The 25,876-nt window shown below is 47.4% G+C and overlaps 1 protein-coding gene across 2 annotated transcripts in view; it reads right to left on the reverse strand.

The window, feature by feature from the left end:
* LOC142590631 (integrator complex subunit 7-like) overlaps window positions 1–25,876 on the reverse strand; it is a 147,703-nt gene that overhangs the window by 52,130 nt on the left and 69,697 nt on the right. Inside the window, exons 8-10 of one of the 2 annotated variants that reach the window (XM_075702980.1) lie at window positions 23,058–23,164; window positions 16,088–16,184; window positions 1,802–1,947 (exon numbers count right to left, since the gene is read on the reverse strand). In XM_075702980.1, the coding sequence (XP_075559095.1) occupies window positions 1,802–1,947; window positions 16,088–16,184; window positions 23,058–23,164 (350 nt within the window). The remainder of the gene's footprint in view (window positions 1–1,801; window positions 1,948–16,087; window positions 16,185–23,057; window positions 23,165–25,876) is intronic. The other variant, XM_075702981.1, reaches the window with a different exon arrangement.

Below are 25,876 nucleotides of genomic sequence, written 5' to 3' on the forward strand. Positions count from 1 at the left end.
TCATCAAGAGCTTCAAAGTGATTGGGAATCTTAAACACTAGTGGACGCCACAGAGGGTGACCAGCTTTGAGAGGGTGCCGCTTGAGAGAGTTCGTCATATGACAGGGGCAGCGGAAGTGACGAGGGCAATTGAATAAAGTGTTCATAGTCCACTACTAGTCGGCGCCTTATGGTGCACAGCAGCCTGAGGGCAATTTGAGGCCTCAGTGAATAGCCATAAGCCTGCCTCGTGTTAGGCCTGCACTCTTCAAAAAAATTAAAGAAAAAAAACTGCAAGCCTTACAGAGTAAACACACCATAAAATGCTAACTATAACTAGCCTGCCCTTCAGCCTCGCCATCTTTAATATGGTGCACCTTGTAGGTCAAGTGCCACCCTCCAATAGGTCTCCAGGGTCCATTATGAAAGTAATGCACATTTCCTGGGAAAAATAGATTTATTGACTGGACCTGTACGAATGGTTAAAATTCTTCAAAATACTCTCCCCCTGCATCAATACACTTGCAAAGACGTGTCTGCCAGGCCTGGAAGGTACCCTGAAAGTCCTCGACGGGAATGTCCCTCAGGAATGCTGTAACATGCTTTTGGGCGTTTTCCACGGTCTCCCAATGCTTTCCTTTCAGCGCTCGCGACAGTCGAGGAAACAAAAAAGTTGCACGGAGCCAAGTCGGGGCTATAAGGGGGATGGGGCACCACCGGGGTGTTGCTCCGGGCCAGGAAGTTGGTAACAATGAAGGACATGCGGCTGGAGGCATTGTCATGGTGGAGCTTCACCATGTCTTTGATGTCAGGCCTCAAGTGCGCGACCCGGCGTTTCAATCTCTTGAGCACCTCCAGGTAAAAAGCTGAGTTGACAGTGTTTGCCTGGGGGGCAAACTCAACATGAACAATCCTCGGGCATTAAAGAAGACAATGAGCATCGTTTTGATGTGAGACTTGCTCATTCGCGCTTTCTTGGGGCGGGGGATGATATTGTGTGCTACTCGCTGCTCTGCCTTTTCAATTCTCGGTCGTAGTCCAACAACCAGGATTCGTCTCCGGTTATGACAGAGTTAAGAAACTCTGGCTCATTTTGAATCAAATCCAACAATTCTTGACAGCGCAAAACTCTAAGTCCTTTCTGATCTTCCGTCAACACTTTCGGCACAAGCTTCGTGCAGACCTTGAGCATTTGCAGATCCTCGGCCACTATCCCATGTACCGCAAATGTGGACATGTGTAGGGTGTCAGCAATTTGCTGGATGTTCGATCAACGGGTGGGACGCAATGCGCACATGATCCACGTTTTCTACGGTTCTGGCCGTCGTTGGGCATCCAGAACGGGGTTCGTCACCTCCTCCTGGCCCTGCTTGAACGCCTTGTGCCACCTCCCAGACTGTGACCTTGAAATGCAGTCGTCCTTGAAGGCCTCCTGAAGCACCTGGAATGTTTCGGCTGCATTCTTTCCAAGTTTCACGCAAAACTTCTTGGCGTATCGCCGTTCAAGTGAACGCTCCATCGCGCCGTGTTATCCACTCCCACTGCTCGGAGTAAACTGGCAATCGGTTGCATTGGCACGGCAGAACCCTCACCCCATTTCCCGACTAGTTTTACCGCGCTGCCATGGATAGTCGCGTCATAATAAAATAATGCGCATTACTTTCATAATGGACCCTGTATGATGTCCAACCGTGCAACCAAACCTGGGCAGCCAACAGAATGCAAACCAACTGCCACTGTGACAGCAGCCCTTCTCTACCATGCATTTCTAACCACAGCAAAACCTAAAGATCTGTGAGACATTAAAGATGCGGAGGCTTACCAGAGCCTTGGGAGGGATCGGTGGCATGGCGCCCCTGTTAGCTGTGCTGAGAAGCTGTCGGATGCGAGGCTCGATGCGGCTCAGCACCCCACACCGACGGCTTCCCAGGGCGCACAGGCCTTCGCACACAGACAACATGGCTGCCCCTGCAAACAATTGGGGATGCAATCAGAGTAGCATAAATACCACAGGCCTGTGGTCTATAGCAGATGGTGGCACAAGTCAGCAAAGTGGGACACGCCAGAAATCCGCGCATTGCTTGCTCGAACTCCTTGGACGCAATAAAAAATTCCTGCAAACTGCCCGTGCACTGCGGGAATCGGCGTAAATGAAGCTTTGACGAGGCAGCAAGATGAAACGGCACAACACGATAAGCGTCACCGAGTGGTATTTTCTCGCAGCTTGTGCTGTGTATTTTGACAACAGATGCATCCTGCAATCATTCTTAGCTACAGTGGCACCACTAACTACAACGTCTAAAATAAAAAAAATTAATTTTGAGGTTTAACATAAAACAGTACAGTGGATTGTAAGGGACACTGTGGTGAAGGGATACATAATAATTTCGAACCCCTGGCGTTCTCCTTTAAACGCACCTAAATCTAATGACAACTTCAGCTGCTCATTTCGGACTGCTCTAAGGCACTCTTGCGAGCAGTGCTGTCTTCAACAGGTTGAAAGAGAGCGCGCATCTTGTGCTCGGCTGGTTCTTACCGATCGTTCTCCTCCAGTCCCGAGCGCTCTCATGCGCTCTGAGCCCTGTTGTCGGAGCAGTCGTCGAGATTGAGAGTGTTTCCTGCCATGTCATCAAATCACAGCATCACCTTGGTTGGCGACAGTTCACTGTAATCTCAACGAGCGCATGTACCACTGGCACATCCACTGTTTCTTCTGCCAGTGCCAGGAGCTTTGGCAAGGTGAAATTGTACGTTTTCGGTAATCGCATGGTGTTTCAACTCTGCCATTATTTGCTCCTCCAAGAGCAAGTCACACATTCGGCTTGCATGCTTGTCCTCTGCCTCCGAGTTCGAGGAACAATGTATCTGGCTGACTCTGATTCGGAGGATGGAGAGGAGCAGTCGAAGATACCACAAGTACACCATCACTTTTGCAATCCCCCCCCACCACCAGGATGTGGCTGGGAATCGAACTCATGACCTTGGGCTTGGAAGCACAAAATGCTTTAGTGACTGAGCCACCACACTGGGTGACAATAGCTACTAAACCTTCAGCAGCCACAAAGGCAGCTTCACTACAACCATGGTATCCGAACCAAAGCTAGTTTTGTTTCACTAAATCTGTAGAACTGGCATACAGCAGATATGGTTGCGAATGAATAACTGCACAGGTGCACAGGCTTCATTCTTAGGCGTAAACTTTCTATCTTCATTATCAGCTAGCTGGATGTACAGGTGAAAGGTCCTCCTGCACAGCCCATAAGGTGAAACAAATGACATACCAAACTCCAAAGAGGTAGGCAAAGAAGAGGTAGGCTTCACAGGGACATTAAAGAGAAAAAAATTATTTTATCTTTATCAGTAAATTGAGCTTCTAGAATACCAGCAAAAGGCACTCTTACCACGAGAAGAGGTTTGATAAGACAGAATGCAAGTTCCCGCACCATCTCACCGTGATGTCATAGATTTTGATGACTTCTTCTCAGGTCTCATTAATTTTTGCTAGTAAGGGTGGACTACATAGAAAGGGTGTGCGAATATTGAATATCAGCAAATTGTAATATAATGAATTCCTGTGGGGCAGCTTCTGCTTCATCTACGCAAGAGCATGGTTGCGTCGACGCTTCTAGCAACGTGACTGCTGCTCCACCAGTGCAAGAATTTGTCTTGATGAGTGTGCCTGGTGTCTCGTGCTAATCGACAGCGGCCACTGTGCGCTTGAAGCACCGTGCACTTGAAAACACGTTTCCTTACATGCGAGGTGAAAGAGGTGGCGGATAAAAAACGCGCTGCTGTGCAACGAGGACTTGGCACTATGTCAGCGACAGAGCGAAAATTTCAAGCAATGGAGTGCGATCCTGAAGCTGCCACCTCTACAAGTGAAGGCAAAAAATTTCTTCTTGTGCAAATTAATGCCCTAGGCGACCTGCTATCCGGGACCCCGTGCCAGCAGTGCTTCGTGACTGGGATGAAGGTTCAAGGAGGTACCCAACTTGAACTTGCAACAAAGCTTGAGCTGCTATGTTGACATTGTGGAGTAGTTGCAAGCTCGTGGAGTTCTGCTCGTCAGGATGACTCAATGGCCCGTGACGTGAATATAAGAGCCATTGTGGCAACAAAACAGATAAGGAAGGGACAAGTAGCCCTCAATGACTTTTGGGCAGCGATGAGTGTGTCCCATCGTGGCCTGCATCATAAGACTTTTTAGAAGCACTTGAAGAAATTCAGGGAACCGCAGACATAGTGCATAGACAAGTTCTATGCAGAATCTGCTTCTGCTGTGAAAACCACCTACAAGGAAATGGATCCATATTTCAGCAGAGATATCACAGTAGACTTTGATGGAACATGGCACAAGCGTGGCCGCACGTCCCATATTGCAGTTGGTGCAATAATTGAATATCATACGGGCCCCATCTTGGATGCCATAGTTTTATCGAACCAGTGCCTTAGTTGCCAAGTGGGACCAAAGCCTGAAGACCCAGGCTACGCAAGCTGGCAGGAGAATCATGTGTGCCCAAAAAACACTGACTCTAAGCCTGGGAGGATGGAGGTTGAGGCAGCTGTCATCCTTCTCTCACGTTCGGTGCCAAAGCACAACCTCCGTTACACAACGCTCGTGTCTGAAGGAGATTGTGCCACCTTCTCTGCCCTTGTGCAAGAACATGTTTATGGACTAGTCCCCATTTCGAAAGAGAAATGCCTGAACCACGTCCAGAAGAGCACGGGAACAGCACTGCGCGACCTTGGGAAGAAAAGTGACAAAGCTTTGCGAGGGAAGGGCAGGCTGATAAAGGCCCCCATCGACAAGTTGACCGGCTATTATGGCTGGGCCCTACAGAACAATTCCAACGATGTGGCTGCAATGCAGCATGCAGTGATGGCATCGTACCACCACGTGACACTGACGGACGAGGATTCTCACCACGACTTGTGCCCTGAGGGTGCAGACTCGTGGTGTCGTCTTAACACCAGCAAGAGTGATTGTGTGCCACCTCCGAAGCATCGGTACAATCTTCCAGGCTATGTTGCAGAAGCACTGCTACCTGTTTATGAGCGCCTCTCACAGGCTTCTCTTCTGCAATGCTGCCTGGGAGCAAAGACGCAGAATGCATCAGAATCATGCCACTCCATGCTGTGGAGACAGCACTGCATGAGGCACCTTTAAGATATAATGCTGGCTGCCACAGGGCCACTCAAGAGCTATGTTCGTCAGTGGGGTTGACACCTGGCCATTCAACGGGCAGCCGAGAAAGATCCTCTGCGCTTGAAAAAGGCCAAAAAGCGATTGCAAGAGAAGGTGGAAAGGCGGAAAAAAAAGAGGGTGCCTAAGGAGACCTCCACTTATGCTGCAGGGTCACTTTAGACCAATATGTGTGCTCAAAACTTTCAAAGCTCATTTTCTCAAAATGACTTTTTTTGGCTGGTCAGGCTGCTTGTTCCAGCCATATCTCTGTAAACGCTCATCAGATTTCCAGAAGTTTTTTTATTGTGTATCCGAATAAATTTCTGAGGGTAAGACAAGCCCATTTTTTTATATATATTGTGTCTGTGATTTGCGATATATAGTCAAAATTTGATTTATAAAATCTTAATCACCAACACTAAATTCGGTGGTCTGCTAAAATTTTTGAGCAAGGAAATTTTAAAAAAGGGCTCTGTCTTGCCCTGAGGTATCCATGTGGGAATCATCATAGTGAATTTGACAGTTGCAGCACCTTTTGAATATTCTCCAGACCTGGAATGAGAAAACCATTTGCGCCATTCTGACATATTGGTGTAACTTGAGAACCAGTAAACGTGACTGCATGAAATTTTGTAGTTCTACTAATACTTTTGCTACGAGTCTATCCTGAAAATTTCATTAAGATATCTCAAAAAACAAATAAGTTGGTATCCGAGGGTAGCCTCCCCCATTAAGCCGTTCTACCAGCACTAACGAACTTCGGGATTTTGCACAGCTGAACTTTAGACTTTCTTTGGACTGTGTTACATTGCACTTTACTTCTTTGTCGTTTTGTTACTTTTGTTTAATAAGTGTCCTTTTTGTTTTTCGTTCTCCTGTTATGTTTGTAGCATCTGGATGATGCTTTTTGAGAGGAGGGCATTGACACGTGTACTTATCTTTTTCGGGTGACCGCTTTTCACAGCCTAACCAAGGTTATTGCACAGCGCAGGATGCACCTGCATGTATCGGAAATTTCTCTAATGGTATCGATGGTTCTATCCGCTGTCTGTTGTCACCGAACCTTGTGTAATCTCATTTCACGTATGCATTACGCGAATGGTATAGAACTTTCTGGAAGACACGTGAGCACCAATGACTACTCTGGAACATTCGATGATTGATGTATAAAAGCAGATGCACTTGACTGGCAGATGAGGGATTTTGCCGATCGCCGACTGTGTTTGCCACTATCGTTGTTCTTTGAGTGTAGCCTGTTTTTGAGGGCACAGGTTCGCTAAATAAAATGCTAGTTTCATCAATCACAGTTTTGCTGCCTCCTTCACTGTCACTCTTACGTGGCAATATAGCAAATTATGCGCAACTTAGGTACATAGAAAACCAAGATATACAGTTAAACCTCGATACAACGAACTTTAATATAACGAAATTCTCTATATATAGCGAAGTGTGTTTGTATGCAACTTCAATATAACAAAATTTCACTGTAGCCACAAAGGAATGCCGAGACAATAAATTGAAACTTCCATGAATGTCGATGGTCAAATGATTCAATTACAAGTGGCTGCTTGCAAACGCACCTCTCAAATCAAGCGCCCTGTGACGAGAGCGACTCATATAAAGTCCAAGTGCAATAAGATCCCATCACGCCCTGTGCACTGTGTGCTTTAGGTGCGAGTGAAAGTGTGCGAGGGTGAGACAGGAAGATGATGGCTTCGCGAGTGCAGGCTTTCCACGTGAGCAAAGGAAAAGAGGAGGGGGTGAGCAAGCTCGCAGTAATTGATAAAATGTGCGTGAGGGTGCGGGGAAGTGGGAGCTAAGTTGGCGCACATATCCATTTCTGGTAGCGCGTCTCGGTCAAGGTTGCGCATGGTTGTAAGCACAGCTCAGCACGCATGCAGCCGTGCCGATCAAGACGGCACGGCATCCTGTAAGCTGTCTTCCCGCACGTGTAATGTTGAAGCTAGCATAATCTCAAGTTCTGGTGACCAATTGAGTGAGAGGCAGATAAAGCACTAGCTCCCTGCTGCAGGCGACACTATCAGCGACGGAGGTGCAGTGCGAGCAAAAGCCACAGTGACTGGCTTTGCTTAATTCGTACTGCCTATGTGAAAATATCGTCAATGTGGCATGAAACCGTATCATTCGTCGCCAACTTCCAAATTCATCAAAATGAATTGTTTTCTCATTCAAATTTGCTTTTTCCGATTACCCGATAATTTGACAAATTCTGCGGCGTCTTTCCTTGCAAAATAAAATCAGTCGACAACTGTACTTATTTGCATTAAAAGGTCAAATTTCAATACAATGAAATTTCGATATAACAAAGTGAATTGCCAATTTTACCGACTTCATTATATCGAGGTTTAACTGTATGTACGGTCTTGTTAAAGGGAATTCCAAATAAGTATGCCAGCACTGGTTACATATCAGATGAAGGTCTTGAAAATACTCTTTTATCAATATAATTTCTGTTGGAAAGAATTAACTGTTTTTTTCCCTTCAAAACTAATAAACTAATGATGTTCGGTTACAATGATGTTCCGAATTTAATAGTCGACATCTGTTTCCCGGCAATCTTTTATTCACTGCATAGAAAGTATTGCTTTCCACTTCCACGATACAAAAGAACTTTTCCATCTTTGTTATGAAATATTGTAGGGCCAATCTGCGCGAAAGAAGAAAGTGGAGGCCATGCATCACGTAACTTGATCACCACACTTTGCAAAGCCATCATTGGTGCTGTGCGAGTCGGCCATGGTAGGCATCAACAGTAAAAACTAGCCATTTCTTCATTTGCAGGTTTGGCATTAGTATTTTCATCCAGCCAAAGATTCTTAAATTGAGAGGATCATGGCAAGTGTTTGTGACACTCCTCACCCCCTTCCTCGTCCACTCGCTGTCCATCTGCATTGGTGAGTGCAGCTGGGTGATAAGTGCACCAGTCACACAACACTTTTGTGCCCGCTGTGTAAACCTAAAGCTAGTGTTGTAAGGGGTTGCTGCAAGCTACAAAAATAGACTGATGTGTGTCTACAAAGGGCATCAAGAATGAGAGGCCTCCATACAGCGTGTTGCAAAGATGGTGCCCATCAGTGAACAGCTTTGTTGCCATCTCGTCCACTCACTTTCGTTTGCAAGACAGTTTGTTGGCTTTCCAAGTGTCGCGCAGGTGGTGTGAATAAATCTGCGCCAACTCGGCACCAAAAAGTAACTTTAGTCACTGATGCTCGACGAAGCAATGCCAATTAGGCCTAATGGTCTAGGCAATGTGGCTGCGACGAAAATTTACCGCTAACTGATGTGATAGCTGCCCACAATCTATCGCAGAATGCTTACCACTATGTTTCCATGGGCAGTTCTTCAGTGATCAATCCTGAGACTGAACGCACAAGTTAAACTGACTGCTGTGGAAGTGGCACCAATTTCATCACTGCATATCAAACCGGATCTACGTGTCCTCTGATGTCTAATAAGCACGATCTTTGCAGATGCTTTCACACTTTTCTAGATACCCGATGCTTCTGTTGCCATTGCCTGTGTCTGCGTTGCATTATATTTTCGATTGGTCCTGTCGACACGGACAAATCTTGTACTGACAGAGGCAGCCCTGGCCAATTCGACCATTCTGAGAATTTCGGCATTCAGGTGCTTCGTATGCGATGCCCCGAGCTGACGTAAGGGAGTGCACAATGCAGAGGCGCTCATACAGATGCAGCTCGGGACCACGTCAGCCATATCAGCTGCAGCAGACCATCCTTGGCGAACTTGGCACTTCTCTTTGTGCCCCAAAAAAGTTTGTGTTGAAAACCTTTTGCTTGCACGGCACCAAGCCTAAGGGGCTGCATGGCCCAGGCAACATGCGACACTAGGCAAGTCTCTGCAGTGAATATAATGAATATTAAAAAAAATCGAGTAGTAGATGCTCGTTTTGTGAATTGAATTGTTCAAACGTTCTCTATTCAATTATATTTTGTGATATTCCAGTATCCGCACACCCTTAGTATTTTCTGGTCTGGAAGCTTTCAAAGATTTGTGATGTGGAGCAAAAAAGTGTGATAGCGCCGACAGGCGTCGTTCAGTGTTTGCTATCAGAAGCGGATAAGCGACCGCCAGCGTGTGTAAGAAGCACGCGCTGTTCCGAATAAAGCATTCTCTGTTCCGGAGCCCGCTGGTCTTCTTGCTCGTCACGCTGCGCGCCTGGGCGCGTCCCCGTCTGCACATAGTACACAACACATGGCAACGAGGGTGGGACCGACGCAAGTGGCTTCCCGGGACCGTGGCGGATGCTGACAACAAGCGCGGCAGGCAACCAGGCCAGGGCGGCGGAACCTCAAGGAAACGGCAACATGTCAAAGGTGGAAAGAATCGATTGCTTTGACGAGAAGGCCGAAAGTTTTGACTCGTACGTGGAACGGTTCGAGTTGTATGTGGATGCAAATGAGGTAGCCGACAGCAAGAAATTAGCCGTATTCTTGACGGTCGTAGGACCGAAATCATACGAAATACTGAAAAACCTGCTCGTACCCGATGCGCCGTCCAGTAAAACGTACGATGAAGCTAAAGCGGTTCTGAAGAACTATTACAGCCCCCGGAAAGCCATCGTAGCGGAACGATGCAGTTTCAACCACCGCGTACAGTTTGAACAAGAAAGCGTGACAGACTTCATACTCCAGCTGAAGAATTTAGCCGGAAGTTGCGCATTCGGTGACTTTCTTGACCAAGCCTTGAGGGACAGGCTTGTAGAGGGACTGCGATGCGCGGACACCCAGCGGGAGCTGTTTGCGGCTGACGCTGGGGTTTTGACCTTTGAAGGGGCATGCAAAATTGCTCTGAACCGCGAAATGGCATCGAAGCAGTCGCAACAAATTAAGTCTGAGGAAGCAGCTCGTCAGACGGACCTGACAGCAGAAAGCAGGCAAATAGAGAACTGCAGGCGAGGAGTCGCGACAGAACCAATAGAATGTTTCCGATGTGGAAAAAACCACTCGGAAAGAACATGTCAATACCGCAGGTACAAGTGCCACAACTGTGGCACGCAAGGTCATCTTAGGACAATGTGCAGGCGGGGAACCGGACCACGCAAAGAATTAAATTGGGTGGATGACTCCACGGAAGAATTGGATAATGATTTGCAGATCTGTAGTATCACCAGCAACAATTCCGCATATTATGTTACCGTGGATGTAGAGGGCCACAACGTGACCATGCAAATAGACATGGGCGCCTCAGTGACGGTGATGCCAAAGGCAATCTATCAGCAGAACTGGGCGCACCTGCCCCTGGAGGCGGTGGCTGATCCGTTAAGAACGTACACGGGCGAGCTTGTCCCAGTTCTTGGTTCGGTCGACGTGCAAGTAAAACACAACAAGCAGACTTGCGTCCTTCCCCTGATAACAGTCGATGATGCAGGAAAGCAGTGGTCATGCCTATTGGGAAGAAACTGGCTGAGTCGACTAAAGGTAAATTGGAACGAAGTCGCTGCTATAAGGTCAGTAGACATTGTCACTGAGCTGAAACAGAAATTTGTGCCTGTTTTTTCGAAGCAGTTAGAACCAATTTCCTGGTTCAAAGCGCAAATACTAATAAAACCGGACAGCAAACCCGTATTCTGCAGAGCACGTAAGGTACCTTTTGCTCTTGTTGAACCAGTAAGAAATAAGCTGGATACTTGGGAGGAAGCCGGCGTCGTGAAGCGGGTAACATGGAGCGATTGGGCAACACCCTTCGTCGCTGTGCCAAAGGACGGAGGGGCAGACGTCCGGTTGTGTGGCGACTATAACATCACTGTGAACGCCGTGCTGAAAACAGAGCATTACCCGCTTCCGCTACCAGAAGACTTGTTCGCAGCTTTAGAGGGCTTGAGTGTTTTTTGCGTTTTGGATCTAGCCTCTGCATACCAGCAAGTAGAGCTATGTGAAGACTCCAAGTCACTCTTGACGATAAACACGCATAAAGGGCTCTTCCAGTACCAGCGTCTGCCCTTTGGCATTGCAAGCACTCTGGCAGTATTCCAGTCGCTTATGGACAGAATTCTCAGTGGTATTCCTCACTTAGGATGCTACATTGATGATGTAATCGTTGGGGGTACCACCACGTCGGACTGTCGCGAGCGGCTAGAACAAGTACACCAGCGGTTTCAGGCCCACAATGTAACTCTTCAAGAGGAAAAATGCAAGTTTTATTGCGAAGCAATACTACTTTAGGTCGCACTTCAGCCCGTTCCGTGGCGAGGCGGTAGTAGGCACCATTGACCTTTAGCGTGACCTCGCTGCGTGACGTCACACCACGTGACCTAGAGTGACGTCACACCAGCTGTGTAAAAACAGGGCCCCATCTCACGCCGTCACGAGGTGAGGCGGTAGCCACCAACGGCGGCCTAACTCCCGCTCCTCTCACCAGGGGCGCTACGGTCGGTGTGACATCACACCAGCTGTATAAAACAGCTCCGCTCCTCTCGCCAAGGCAGTCATACAGCCAGATGTTACGATGGTGCCTACGAACAAGGCAGCTCGGCAGAATGCAAAGAGGAAGCATCAGCGAGCTACGGAGACGGAAGAAGAACGAGAAGAACGACTTTCTAAGCGGCGTGCCCAGTATGCAGCTCGGCGACAACGTGCCATCGCCAATCTTGGTTAAGAGAGTTGAGAAGACTGCGTCGCTTTGGCGGACAACTTGAGTTAGGGGGAAGTATTCCAGGTGATGCCACGGTAGAACATCTGTGTTATACACGGCTCCACACGACTTTGGCCGCTTGTACAGCTCGGATGCTCTAATGGGCGGCAGCTGCCTCATGTCTCCACATAGAATGATATCGAAGCCCCCAAAGGGTTCCAACATCCTGTCTGGCCTTATTTCACGAAGCTGCCGGTCCACTTGTCGAAGCAGGTCCGAAGATAACATGCTGACCTCGTCGATAATGATACATCTCACTCCTCTGAACAGGGATAATTGTCTGAACAGGGATAGTGTACACTTCTCTGTGTACACTATTGCTTCGCAATCACCAGGCTTAACCAAGCTAAGCCACGGCCGTTTTTTTCAAAGGGAAGTTCAGTACCTGGGCCACCGGATATCTGCAGCCGGAATGCCGCCTTTGGGATCAAAAGTTAAAGCACTTACGGCTGCGCCAGAACCCTCAAACGCAACGGAATTGAAATCATTCTTGGGCATGGTGACCTTTTATTCCAAGTTCCTGTCGAACTTGGCGACCATGGCAGCATCGCTGTACGCTCTTTTAAAGAAAGGCCTGCGGTGGCACTGGTCCAAAGAATGCGCTGCTGCTTTCCACAAAAAAAGAAGCTGCTCACGTCGAGCCCAGTACTCTGCTACTATAACCCAAAGCAACCGCTTGTACTCAGTTGCGATGCATCCCAGTACGGACTGGGCGCAGTGATTTCGCATGTGCAACCAAACGGGGACGAAAGGCCCATTGCGTTTGCCTCTCGAACATTATCGCCAGCGGAACGCGCGTACTCGCAAATTGAAAGAGAAGCGTTGGCCATAATATATGGGTTGAAAAAGTTTCATCGATATCTGTACGGCCGTCGTTTTATGCTTTTCATGGACCACGAGCCATTACTCGGCATTCTAGGTGCCTGCAAACAGATACCAACTTTGGCTGCTGCGCACATGCAACGATGGGCGCTTATCTTGGCGGGATATCGTTACGAGCTTAGGTATCGGAAAGGGTCCCAAATGGAAGTGCCCGATGCGTTATCGAGATTGCCATTTCCAGGTCAAGCAAAGGATGAAGAGGCCGACTGTGGCAGTTTTTGAAACGACGCCGCTGTCAGCCAGAGATGTCGCCAAGGCTACCAGACAGGACAAAGTGCTGTGCAAGGTTGCTGAACTTACGCGTAGTGGATGGCCACTGCAAGTAGAAGCCGAGCTACGACCATACCACACCAGACGAATGGAACTATCGTTAGAGCAAGGATGCGTGACATGGGGTAGCAGGGTCGTTCCGCCCAAACTGCAAGAATATGTGTTGGAATTACTGCATGCTGAGCACCCTGGAATAGTCCGAATGAAGATGTTAGCTCACGGCCTAGTGTGGTGGCCTGGGCTTGACGCAGCCATCGAAACCGTCGTGAAAAGTTGCAAAATCTGCCAAGCAACGCAGAGTAGCGCTCCCCGTGCCCCTTTGGAACCCTGGCCATTTCCCGCTCGCTGCTGGCAAAGAGTACACATTGATTTTTTTCCAGTGCGAAGGCGCTTCATTCTTGCTGTGTGTTGACTCTTATTCGAAGTGGATTGATGTCTTTCACATGAAGTCGACAGCGGCCTTGAACACCACTGAACGGCTTCGTACCCTCTTTGCTGCATACGGGTTGCCGGAACAGCTAGTGTCAGATAGCCCCCAGTTTACAGCACGAGAGTTCAATGATTTTCTTGAGTCAAGTCATGGGGAGTGCGTCACATGTACAGCCCACCTTATCACCCGCAGTCTAATGGAGCAGCTGAGAGGTGTTTGCAAACAGTAAAGAAAACCTTGCGTAAGCAACTACTCCATGATAGCGCTTCCGGCAGCCACAGGACGCTACGAGAACACCTAGGCCATTTTTTGCTTGCCTACCGGACAACTCCATGCGCAGTAACGGGCCGCTCACCAGCCGAACTGTTTCTAAAAAGGGCGCCGCGTACAAAGCTGTCGCTGCTAAAGCCATCATTTCAAGAAGACATGCTAAAGGGGCAACAAAAGTCCAAGGCTCAACGCGACCGAGGTCGCTCTCCATGGTGCTTCTTCATGGAAGGGGACCGCGTCTACGTTAAAACGGTCAGAGGGGAGAAAACAGCGTGGACTGAAGGCTGAATAGTGAAGGTCATTAGCCCTGTCACATACTTGGTGGACACGATGAGCAAAGTGCATTTCGTTGACGTTGTTCATCTGCATCTGGCCAGTTATTCCCAGCACGCAGATACGTCTACCCCATGCCAGCCATCCCAGCCAGCCATTCCAGAGCACCTGCCGTACGCGGGCCCCCAGACAGTCCCGGCGGGTGTGCCCGGGAGCACGACAGGTGTGCACGAGCGGGACCAGCCCATGGAGGGAGACCGTCAGCCAATGGGTCCAACGAGAGCATCTTTAAATAAATCCTGAGGATGAGGCAACCGTTCAGCCCACGACCCCCACATCAGCACGGCCCGTATGCCAGGCACCCGTCCAGCCCACGTCACCCGAGCCCCCTGCCGTACCACGTAGAAGTTCACGATAACTGCACCAACCTGTTCGTTACGAGTCGGAGGACTTTCGCAAGGGAACTTAATTTGTGGGGGAAGGAATGTGATAGTGCCGACAGGCGTCGTTAGTACACAATAGGTTGAAATAGTACACAAAAGGTTGAAATGCTGTGACTGACGAAGGAAGTGATAGGTGTGAAACCAGATACGCGCACCAGCGTGTCCCATGCAAAGTCCATGTGGTCTATCCACCACTTGCCACTGAATTGTAGGAAAACGCACATTGTCCAAAATATACTATGCGTAAGTGAGATGCTGGGGGGGCACGAGCAGTTGCTAGGAACTGTGTCCCACTTGCATTTAGCTGAGCCCTGCCAAGGATGTCGTTGCTGACTGGTGTTTGAAGAAAGAAATTTTTTCCAAGAGAAAAAATTTTGAGATCATCGAGGAATTTTCCATCAGAAGACTCGGAGACAAGTGTGTTAGCCAGCCATCGCTATCACTAACCACCAGAGGATTTGCACGCCTTTTAATCAGCTGTTGCGCAAATGATGAGCCATCGCAGTGTTCGTTACTTCATATTCTCCAGCTGAAAATTGACAAGGTGGTCTACATATGTGGAGCTGCCGGGCAGTAATATATCCTGCAATGCTTTGTTTCAATAAATCAGTTGTGAGTCTTTGCTCATCCTTGTTCTTACGCTTGTCCCGCATGTCATATGTAAGAGGCATGCAGCACAAAAAGAAAGGAAGACGAAGATATGCACGGATCGGTCCAAACGGCACGAGCCCTCAAGGTGCGTGACCCGAGCTGTGATCACGAGAGAAGCGGCGCCGAGCTGGCAGTATCGACGTGGCTCTGGGCCAAGAAGGTTGTAGCGTCAGCATCGCACTGGCGACGCGAGCCATGGAGGTTCGGTCAAGTCCGTGACGCTGGCGGTCCAGGGTGTGGCCGTCGACCTCAGCGATGTTCGAGCGAGGCTCCTTGGACCTGTTGCAGCCTCTTACGGCAGTGCCGGGCACTCCAGGAAGCATCCCCCTTCAGAGGCAGACCAGCACGTACGATAGTCCCCGGGGCGTCTTGTTGGCACATGAAGTAGCGGCGGAACCCGGAGTTAAGCCTAACCGGTGAGGTCGGGGCGCCACATCACCGATGGAGTTCGGGACACCAGCTTCGGAGACGGATGAGTTCAGTGGCCAACACCAAGGCCGCCACTCTTACGGCTTCAGCGAGAACACCGACTATTATGAAGATCCGACATGCATAGGACACGAAGGATACGAGCGACGACAAAAGTCTGTAAGAATGCTCCTTTCTGTTAGTGCGCAGCCATAGGCTAGGGTTGCTTGAATTTCACGTATAAAGCTTGAAGGACTGACGTGGCTGGCAATAAGGACATGTTTAGTCACTGTTAAGTAGGTGGCACAGGTGCCGGTATCTCTGCATGGTGTTGCAGTTTACACGAGTTTTATTTTGAGTTTGGGGTAATTAAAATCTGTTTGCTGTGCTGCTCTGACTCTCCCAACTCCATCTCTCGTGGCATCCGCACGGCCCCGAAATCGGTGACACATGACACCGCATTTAACAACGCAGGTTTAAAGAAGGCAACGATAACAACTTGACCAGCTTTCAATACTTGAGTTCTGGAAACACCAGAGTGACTACGTGCAGGTGGAAAGTTGTGTTCCAAGAACGTAATATAAATTGACAACAAAGTCCGTGATGTGAACCAAGACTCACCTGACCAGAAAGAGAGGAAGGAACCCAGCACATCCACAAACTGGCTGCAGAGGTCTGGGTCTGCATCACACAGTAGCACGATGCACCGGAGGCAACCCTGTACAAGGAAGGCACCGTTAGGGTGACGCAGTTCAACACCGTATCTACCAGACTACAATGATCTCTGTAAAGAGTAACCTTCGTTTGTGTACTGTAATCAAATTTCTGCATAATTGGAAACATCGATTAACATCTTTATTTGAAAAAAAGAAAAAGAAATGGGTTCGCGGCGCATGATTCAACAGATGCATTCAATGCATTCAAAAGCAGCAGTATGTAATTCAACCATTTGACGAGCTGTGTCTGCGGCAGTTTACATTTATTGCGTGATATTCCTTCATGGCAGGAGTGAAATTTAATTACACTGAAGTAGTGTATAAACGCACTTCATTATATTGAGATCCAAGTACAAGGTGTTCTGAAAGTTAGATACTTCACCCCATAGAAAATTTTGTTATATTGAAGTTTGTTATGTGGAGGTTCAACTGTATACACTAGGAACATGGTGTCAACACCATGCATGTGGTTAAAGTGCCTGTATAATTGTCATCGCAATGAAAGACTCTGCAAAACAGTTACACATAAAACGCTTGTTTTCATTTCGTCAGTTTGCTCATTCATCACCACAGACAAAAATTCGTCAGAACCCATATTGCGATGGCTGCCAACGGTAATGCAGTTAGCAGTGAAGTAATATAGCGACATAATGTCTTGCCACCATCAAAACACCTTAAGTATGAGGCGTGCACTGCGGCGGCACTCCTCTCTTAGGCTTCCCATCTGCGCCATCAAGCGCCACCGCCACAAAGCCTGTGCGAGGCCTCCGAAATGCACAGCGCACTGGTGCATGCACCTAAAGCATCATGCAGCAGCCGAGTTCCTCTTGTGCATTTTTATGTGTTCACATTCTGAGAGTAGCTCACAGACTTGTCAGGGGCTATGTATGTACTAATGTGTCTATGTATGTTTCTATCTAACCGTTCTTATGGACACCTGGGTCACTGGGTGGTCAGTGCTCGAATGGGTAGTGCATCGAGCTACTGTGCTCAGGGCACACGGTTCGAAGCCAGCCTGTGCACCAACTGGGATAGCTGAGTATGTGGCAGTGTGAACGTGCGTGCTGCTCTTCAACGAACCTCTTTCATGCCAGCATGGGTCACTCTAGATGCAAAACTCGGTAGGTACCACTGTTCGAAGGAACTCTCGGACGCCGACTTGCAGCGCTGCATATGTGCCACTCGTTCTGTGCTGTACTAAAAGGAACCTCTTTGATGCCAACTTGGGTCACTGGGAATGTGCCACTCTACAATGAAGAAGAGATCTCTTAAAGGGGCCCTGGACCACTTTTCACCGAAGAGGAGAAATGCACTTGCAGTTAAAAAACGTGATTATGAAATACTTCGCCACAAAAAGTACTTCAATGGGTTCAGCAGAAGCAGAGTTATTGGCAATCAAATGCCTTCTTCAATGCCTTGCACTGCGAAGGCTACGACGGAGCAGTGCATGTCCACAACGCGCGCAGTTCAAATTTGCTTTTGGATGCTAACATTGATGCCCTTACTTCCTATTTTGGCCCATATGAGGCACCAAATGTAAGCCAAATGCAGCTCTCCTCAGCAAGCCACAGGGCGCTTAAACAATGGACACATGGCAGCTCAGCAGCAGCTCACATGGCAGCTGCGATCTACGCAGTAGATCGCAGCTGCATGCAACTGTAGTGCGTACACACAACATTTACCTTGTGCACAACAGGGCTTGAGTACATGCTCACATGGAGATGCTAAAGTCTGACCACGTTACATGGTGCGGAGTGGCTTTGTCCTTCACCAGCTTCACCGATGGATAGTATCCACAACCAACTGGCACAACTTTGAAAGTGAGCTTGCACTGGCAAGCGTGCATGTGGTCTAATATTAAATTTCGCGTTGTTTGAGGCTGGTTGGGCGCTCAAAACTAGTCGAAATTAGCGAGACCCACCGGCTACGACACCGATGCAAGGTGGCCAAAATATAATTTCTACACAGGCAGCCATGGCCGAGTGCATGTGAGCACACGATAGTCGGCTTCTTCCGGAAGTACATAATTATCGATATTCAAAAGCACATTTTCTCTTACTTCAGCCTGTTTACTGAACATTGTCAATAAATGTACACAGCAACACTAGGAAGAAGCACACTGATCCAAACACCCTTATTAATTGACAGCAGCTTTGGCCAATAGGGCATGTATGGGAATCAGCTTTAGTACCAGATAAAGCGTCCAGAACGCTGGCAGGCTTCTGTTTAAAAGAGAGCATTTAGAGGAAGGCGACTTCGTACTCCGCTTGCGTGCTCTACGTGTTGTGTACAACAGCAAAACTTGGCGGAGATGTTCACAACGTATGATTTTTCACCAAGCCCGAGGGGTGGTTCAGGCTTCTTTATGTTTCTCCACTGCTCAGCAGTATCAAACCAAAGCCCCAAGAGTTCCCCAAGGACAGCAACCAGGCACATTAGCAGGCTGCGCCATAAATTCACCGGGAATATGTCACTTTCAATGAACGCATTTCATGCCAACACCTTAGCGAGGTTCGCCACGAATGTACTAGTTATGCGATGATCATCAATGAACCTCTCACCAACTCGGGTCGTTCGGCATGTGCCATTCAATGTGCGCAAGAGAGGGAACAATTCTCAGCATTTGCACGCACCACCGCGTCACGCTTCTCGCCTCAGAGGCCACACACAAACTTTTTGGCAGTGCCACTAGATGGTGCAGCGTCATCATCATCATCAGCAGCAGCAGCCTGGTTACACCCACTGCAGGGCAAAGGCCTCTCCCATACTTCTCCAACAACCCCGGTCATGTACTAATTGTAGCCATGCCGTCCCTGCAAACTTCTTAATCACATCCGCCCACCTAACTTTCTGCCGCCCCCTGCTACGCTTCCCTTCCCTTAGGATCCAGTCCATAACCCTTAATGAACATCGGTTATCTTCCCTCCTCATTACATGTCCTGCCCATGCCCATTTCTTTTTCTTGATTTCAACTAAGATGTCATTAACTCGCGTTTGTTCCCTCACCCAATCTGCTCTTTTCTTATCCCTTAACGTTACACCTATCATTCTTCTTTCCATAGCTCGTTGCGTCGTCCTCAATTTGAGTAGAACCCTTTTCATAAGCCTCCAGGTTTCTGCCCCGTAGGTGAGTACTGGTAAGACACAGCTATTATACACTTTTCTCTTGAGGGATAATGGCAACCTCCTGTTCATGATCTGAGAATGCCTGCCAAACGCACCCCAGCCCATTCTTATTCTTCTGATTATTTCCGTCTCATGATCCGGATCTGCCGTCACTACCTGCCTTAAGTAGATGTATTCCCTTACGACTTCCAGTGCCTCGCTGCCTATTGTAAATTCTGTTCTCTTCCGAGACTGTTAAACATTACTTTTGTTTTCTGCAGATTAATTTTTAGACCCACTCTTCCGCTTTGTCTCTCCAGGTCAGTGAGCATGCATTGCAATCAGTCCCCTTAGTTACTAAGCAAGGCAATATCATCAGCGAATCGCAAGTTACTAAGGCATTCTCCATTAACTTTTATCCCCAATTCTTCCCAATCCAGGTCTCTGAATACCTCCTGTAAACACGCTGTGAATAGCATTGGAGAGATCGTATCTCCCTGCCTGACGCCTTTCTTTATTGGGATTTTGTTGCTTTCTTTATGGAGGACTACAGTGGCTGTGGAGCCGCTATATATATCTTTCAGTATTTTTACATACGGCTCGTCTACCCCGATTCCGTAATGCCTCCATGACTGCTGAGGTTTCGACAGAATCAAACGCTTTCGCGTAATCAATGAAAGCTATATATAAGGGTTGGTTATATTCCGCACATTTCCCTATCACCTGATTGATAGTGTGAATATGATCTATTGTTGAGTAGCCTTTACGGAATCCTGCCTGGTCCTTTGCTTGACAGAAGTCTAAGGTGTTCCTGATTCTATTTGCGATTACCTTAGTAAATAGTTTGTAGGCAATGGACAGTAATCTGATCGGTCTATAATTTTTCAAGTCTTTGGCGTCCCCTTTCTTATGGATTAGGATTATGTTGGCGTTCTTCCAAGATTCCGGTACGCTCGAGGTCATGAGGCATTGCGTATACAGGGTGGCCAGTTTTTCTAGAACAATCTGCCCACCATCCTTCAACAAATCTGCTGTTACCTGATCCACCCCAGCTGCCTTCCCCCTTTGCATATCTCCCAAGGCTTTCTTTACTTCTTCCGGCGTTACCTTTGGGATTTCGTATTCCTCTAGACTATTTTCTTTTCTATTATCGTCGTGGGTGCCACTGGTACTGTATAAATCTCTATAGAACTCCTCAGCCACTTGAACTATCTCATCCATATTAGTAATGATATTGCCTGCTTTGTCTCTTAACGCACACATCTGATTCTTGCCAATTCCTAGTTTCTTCTTCACTGTTTTTAGGCTTCCTCCGTTCCTGAGAGCATGTTCAATTCTATCCATGTCAGCTGTCTTACGCTTGTTGATTAACATCGAAAGTTCTACCATTTCTATTCTAGCTGTAGGGTTAGAGGCTTTCATACACTGGCGTTTCTTGATCAGATCTTTCATCTCCTGCGATAGTTTACTGGTATCCTGCCTAACGGAGTTACCACCGACTTCTATTGCACACTCCTTAATGATGCCCACAAGATTGTCGTTCATTGCTTCAACACTAAGGTCCTCTTCCTGAGTTAAAGCCGAATACCTGTTCTGTAGCTTGATCTGGAATTCCTCTATTTTCCCGCTTACCGCTAACTCATTGATCGGCTTCTGATGTACCAGTTTCTTCCGTTCCCTCCTCAGGTCTCGGCTAATTCGAGTTCTTACCATCCTGTGGTCACTGCAGCGCACCTTGCCGAGCACGTCCACGTCTTGTATGATGCCAGGGTTAGCGCAGAGTATGAAGTCTATTTCATTCCTAGTCTCGCCGTTCGGGCTCCTCCATGTCCACTTTCAGCTATCCCGCTTGCGGAAGAAGGTATTCATTATCCTCATATTATTCTGTTCCGCAAACTCTACTAATAACTCTCCCCTGCTATTCCTGGTGCCTATGCCATATTCCCCCACTGCCTTGTCTCCGGCCTGCTTCTTGCCTACCTTGGCATTAAAGTCGCCCATCAGTATAGTGTATTTAGTTTTCACTCTACCCATCGCCCATCGTGCAGCATGTCCGGAAATAAACACCAGACAGTGGCCCGGTTGACACATGAAGCGTTTCTCTGCATACGCACCCACCGGCGCGCAGTGCATTTTGGAAGCAACACGCAGGCTTCGCAGTGGCGATGCTAAATGTTATTGAGCATTTTTAGAGATGTGCGAAAGGGGAATCCCGCTACGGTACGTGCCTAGTACCTAACTCATTTCAACTATGACAACACACTGTGTCCCTTTATTGATCCAATGCTAAATGCCTTACTACCGACAGCCATCATCAGATGGCTTATGGCGAATTTTTTTTTCTCTTAAGGACAACATAAAGCAGCAGTTTATGCACAAGCGCTGCGTCGCAAAGCATATCCATGCATAGCTGCCTTTCGGCCCCCATTGTGAAAACATGGAGGCCCATCCTCCACTTCGCCTCTACCATCACATTCTTGTGTGTGTCAAGCCATACCAGGGTTTCATCAGCATTACCAATCTGAGTGGGTACTCATGCTCTCTGCGCTTCTTGATGAAGAATTCCTGAAATGAGATCAGCTTTTCTATGTACTCCTAGAGCAGACTTTGAACACATCGCTGGGTGACGGCGGAGAGACTGGCTCTCTCAATCTGTCTTTACACAGTAGCCGGAATCTCCTTGCTTCCTGCTATGTCGGGTGCTTTCATGCACAGTATCTTTGTAGAAACTGCATAGGCATTGTTCCGCGTCTACGTCGCGTACTCGAGAAGAGCGTCTTCTATCTCCGGGAACATGATCTGAAAGCGCACCTTCATAGATTTGTTTTTTCAGATCTTCTCGAGAACACCGCCGTACACATTTTTCATCAAGTGCGAACTTTCCACCAGCCTTTGTTTTTTGATCTTCTTCTGTAAATTCAACCATTTTTAGTCTGAAGTGAGTGCTATGGCTCAGGTATTTCCCCATCCAGAAGCGATGATAGTTGCAAACTTGTAAACACACGAGTACAGGAGCACTCATGTTTGCAGGAATGAATGCGACACCAGTTTTCCCCTTCTGCACTCAATTTTGTTGCTTTTATTTCTGCATAGAAACATACAGGGCTGCAGCTATCTGAATCTCCGATCGGTATCTCGTGTTCACGGCGATACCAAGATGGCGATGCTGCATTAATGGAAAGCAGCGTTGGTTCTACTGGTCGTGCAATAAACAACACAGTAAGAAAGTCAAATTTTCTCAAACTCTGCTGCATATTTTTTCTAGATATTTTGCCAGATAAACGAAAAATTAATAAATTGAGCCATTTCACTGCTGCATCTCCACTTAATTTCCCATTTCACCCCGTTTTTATCCGATTCGTGGCTACACAGTCATCTCCAAATGGAGTTTGGGCTCTGAATTGCTTCTGCTTGGCTACCACCAAGCTTCACGCAGAACTTTATGCAATCTACTCCATAATTTTTGCCCACTTGGAATAGCACCGAGACAAGACAGCCGTGCCTAACCAAACTGCTGCTGCACAACGGGAGATGCAAGCAAAGGCCATGTCACCTGCAGGCAAAACACATCACAGACCTTCCTCCTTCCTTCCCCGTCACACAGTGTGGCCAACTCGCACACAGTAGTTAACCCTAAACTACAAGGCCCATCAGATACCTTTCAGACAGGCATTGAATTACGCTTTAAACACTTCAAGTGCCTCAAAATGACAAGGACAGAGCTGGTGGGTACCCAAAGATGATCGTTAAACACTGCTCCCAGCACCCACCTTGAGAGCCTGGCTGGCGTCATCACTGTCAGACTCCTGGGTGCAAAGGATCATCAGGAGGGTCTCAATGGCGCTCGACACCTCTGGCATGAGATCCAGCAGGTCCTCTGCACAAATCACACACCGGTGGTCACAATCATCTATATACGAGCACGGTGAATGAAATGCAGTAAAATGGGTCCTCGGCTAGCTGCCTGGAACTGCTGACATGAAAAAAATGGCATTCTGTGTTAACCCTTTGAGGGTCACAATATGATCTACTAAACCCAGGGTCACATTTTTATCGCAGGTTTAGATTCCTCAAAGTGACTTATTTTGGGGAAAAACATACAAATAATTTTTTTAGATGCAATGAAGCGAGATCTTTTTTTTTTATGTGAGCAGTTTCATTGACGATTTATTGCTGAATACATAAATAAACCAGTCCAGTTAACTTTTTACAAATGTTTTTTCACAAAATTCACTCAACTTATTCTTATGTTTTAAACAAGGTTGGCACAACTAGTGCCCTTATTCGTTCCATTTCATTTCGCACTTTCAGCATATGCTGCACTAAGGGGGCGATCCCACAAGGACGGTGGTGAAGGCCGAACGAATGACTAAGGCTCATAAAATTGAAAATGAAGTGGATCATTAGAGCATACAGCCCCAGGACACGCGGCCATAGCAAGCAAAATGCGAGCCATGCCATGTGAGCAGCCACAAGCACACTCAGTGGTGCGCACCAATTAGAAAAACAAAGCGAGCAAAAAACTTGGAGTAATCAATCGTTAGATAGGAACATTCAATCAGTTCTTGCATGTCTTGCAAACAGAGATGCAGGGCGACTGCATTACCGGTTTGCGGGCGCTCACCTGTAAACAAAGCATTCACACGCCTACGCGAGAGCAATGCGAGCTAGCATTTCATAGCAACCCCTAAAGTGATAAGAAATTGGACAGAAATTGCTTCTTCCAATAACCATAACTTTAAATGAAACAAGCGTGTAGGTGGATTATGAAGTGCACAAGCACGGGTGTGAGCATGTGGCAGTAAATTAGGTGAACCAAAAATACTACCAAACTACAGTAGACTTAGTTAATTCGACTCAGTTAAATTGATTTATTGGGTAATGCTCTCCTGACCGAAGATGCCGTCCGGCACCTGCCGATGGGACCAAACTTCTGGTATTTTGATCCTTAAATTCACCTTTGCCAGATTACTGGAACTTGGCTGGTCATCATGCATGCGGCCGACCCTAACGGTAATTACAGTAGTGACTCCAATAGCATCTTGGTGGCACTTGAGGTACAGTGAAGGTGTCAAACATGTCATCTCCTTTTAAAAATGCCTTTCTTCGGCCTGCCCCAGGAAGATTTTAAAGCAAACATGGTGGGTCACAATGCATTGCAACAAACTTCAACATAACAAACTTCCCAATTTAACAAAGTCTTTATATCTTTATAACTTCTTGTCAATAGACCACCATGTATATTGAACTTCAATATGAGAAAGTATGTTTATCTGGGATGGAAGCAGCCAAGGAAGTTTTGGAGCTGCTCTGGGAGCAGCAAATTTGGAACTTTGCAGCAGCTTCGGAACATGAATTGTACGTTTTGGAGCAGTAAATATGCATTTTGGAGCTGCTTGGTAAACGTCAATAGGAAATAAATATAGGCATATGAAGAAAACGTGTTCCTTATTTGGCTTTACAGAACACTATTAGGTTATGGCAGATCCGTTCTGTGGAAGGAAAATTTATGACAGGGAAAAATTGCCATCCAGCTGGCTGTAGCATTGAGCTACAATGGAAGCCCGCACAGGCATCTCAGAAACCATGATTACATTACATACAAGATGTGCCAACTAAATGTGGCCACGGAGACATAACCTAGGGCTTCACATGAACAGCACCCACTCTATGCCGACAGGCTTGTTTTAATGCTGGTCGAGTGCATCTAATATGTAATTTTAAAGAACTAACATTTATTTCCTTACTTATTCAATGTGGTTCTAAAGCAAAGGTTGTGGAATATGCTGAAAAATGACCAATAACAGCGTATATAGCAACCTAGGTCTTGTGTGGTCCTTTATTCTGACAAAAAAAAAAGATGAAAAAGCTTGCGATATTTTTTTTAAAAGTCCATGTGACAATGTGTCCCCGTACCAGTAATATAAGTAATCTCAGATATAAACATCGTCATTAGTGCATTGTGTATATTGCCACATCCTTTATGGTTGCCGCGGGTATGTGCCAGGCGATGAAAACGACGCTGAAGTAGCGAGCGAGTAGAAAAACAGACGACAAAGACGTCGCGTTGACTGCGCTCATAAAAGTGCTTTTACATGTCCTTGACACCGGCTTTCCCGTCTCCTACTAGGCTGTGACACTGGTGGAGGTGCTGGGTAGGATTGCCTCATGCTCGGCACCTCTTCGCGGATCCATACATCAAACACGGAATCACCCGAGTTCGTCAAAACTCCTGTTCACTGGTACAGTCACCGCCTGCTAGGCCTGATGCCCGAGTTCAACCCTTTGCAGGACCCTGCAGGAGTGCGTCTACCTACTTCAGCCATGGCTACTGCAATTCCATCGCAGGTGACGCTACAGAATCCTAAAATCCCAGAAAGTTTCCATGGTGACGCTTTTGAAAATGCCCAAGATTGGCTGGAGCAATTTGAGCGCGTCGCCAGTTACAATGACTGGGGCTCCCAGCAAAAGCTGGCTAATGTCTATTTTGCACTTCAAGACAGTGCGCGGACGTGATTTGTGAACAGGGAGAGAAGTTTGAGCACATGGGATGCCTTCTGCACCCAGCTGCTAGACATATTCACTAGTA

The sequence above is a fragment of the Dermacentor variabilis genome, chromosome 8 (genome assembly GCF_050947875.1).
Source record: "Dermacentor variabilis isolate Ectoservices chromosome 8, ASM5094787v1, whole genome shotgun sequence".
Taxonomy (NCBI): domain Eukaryota; kingdom Metazoa; phylum Arthropoda; class Arachnida; order Ixodida; family Ixodidae; genus Dermacentor; species Dermacentor variabilis.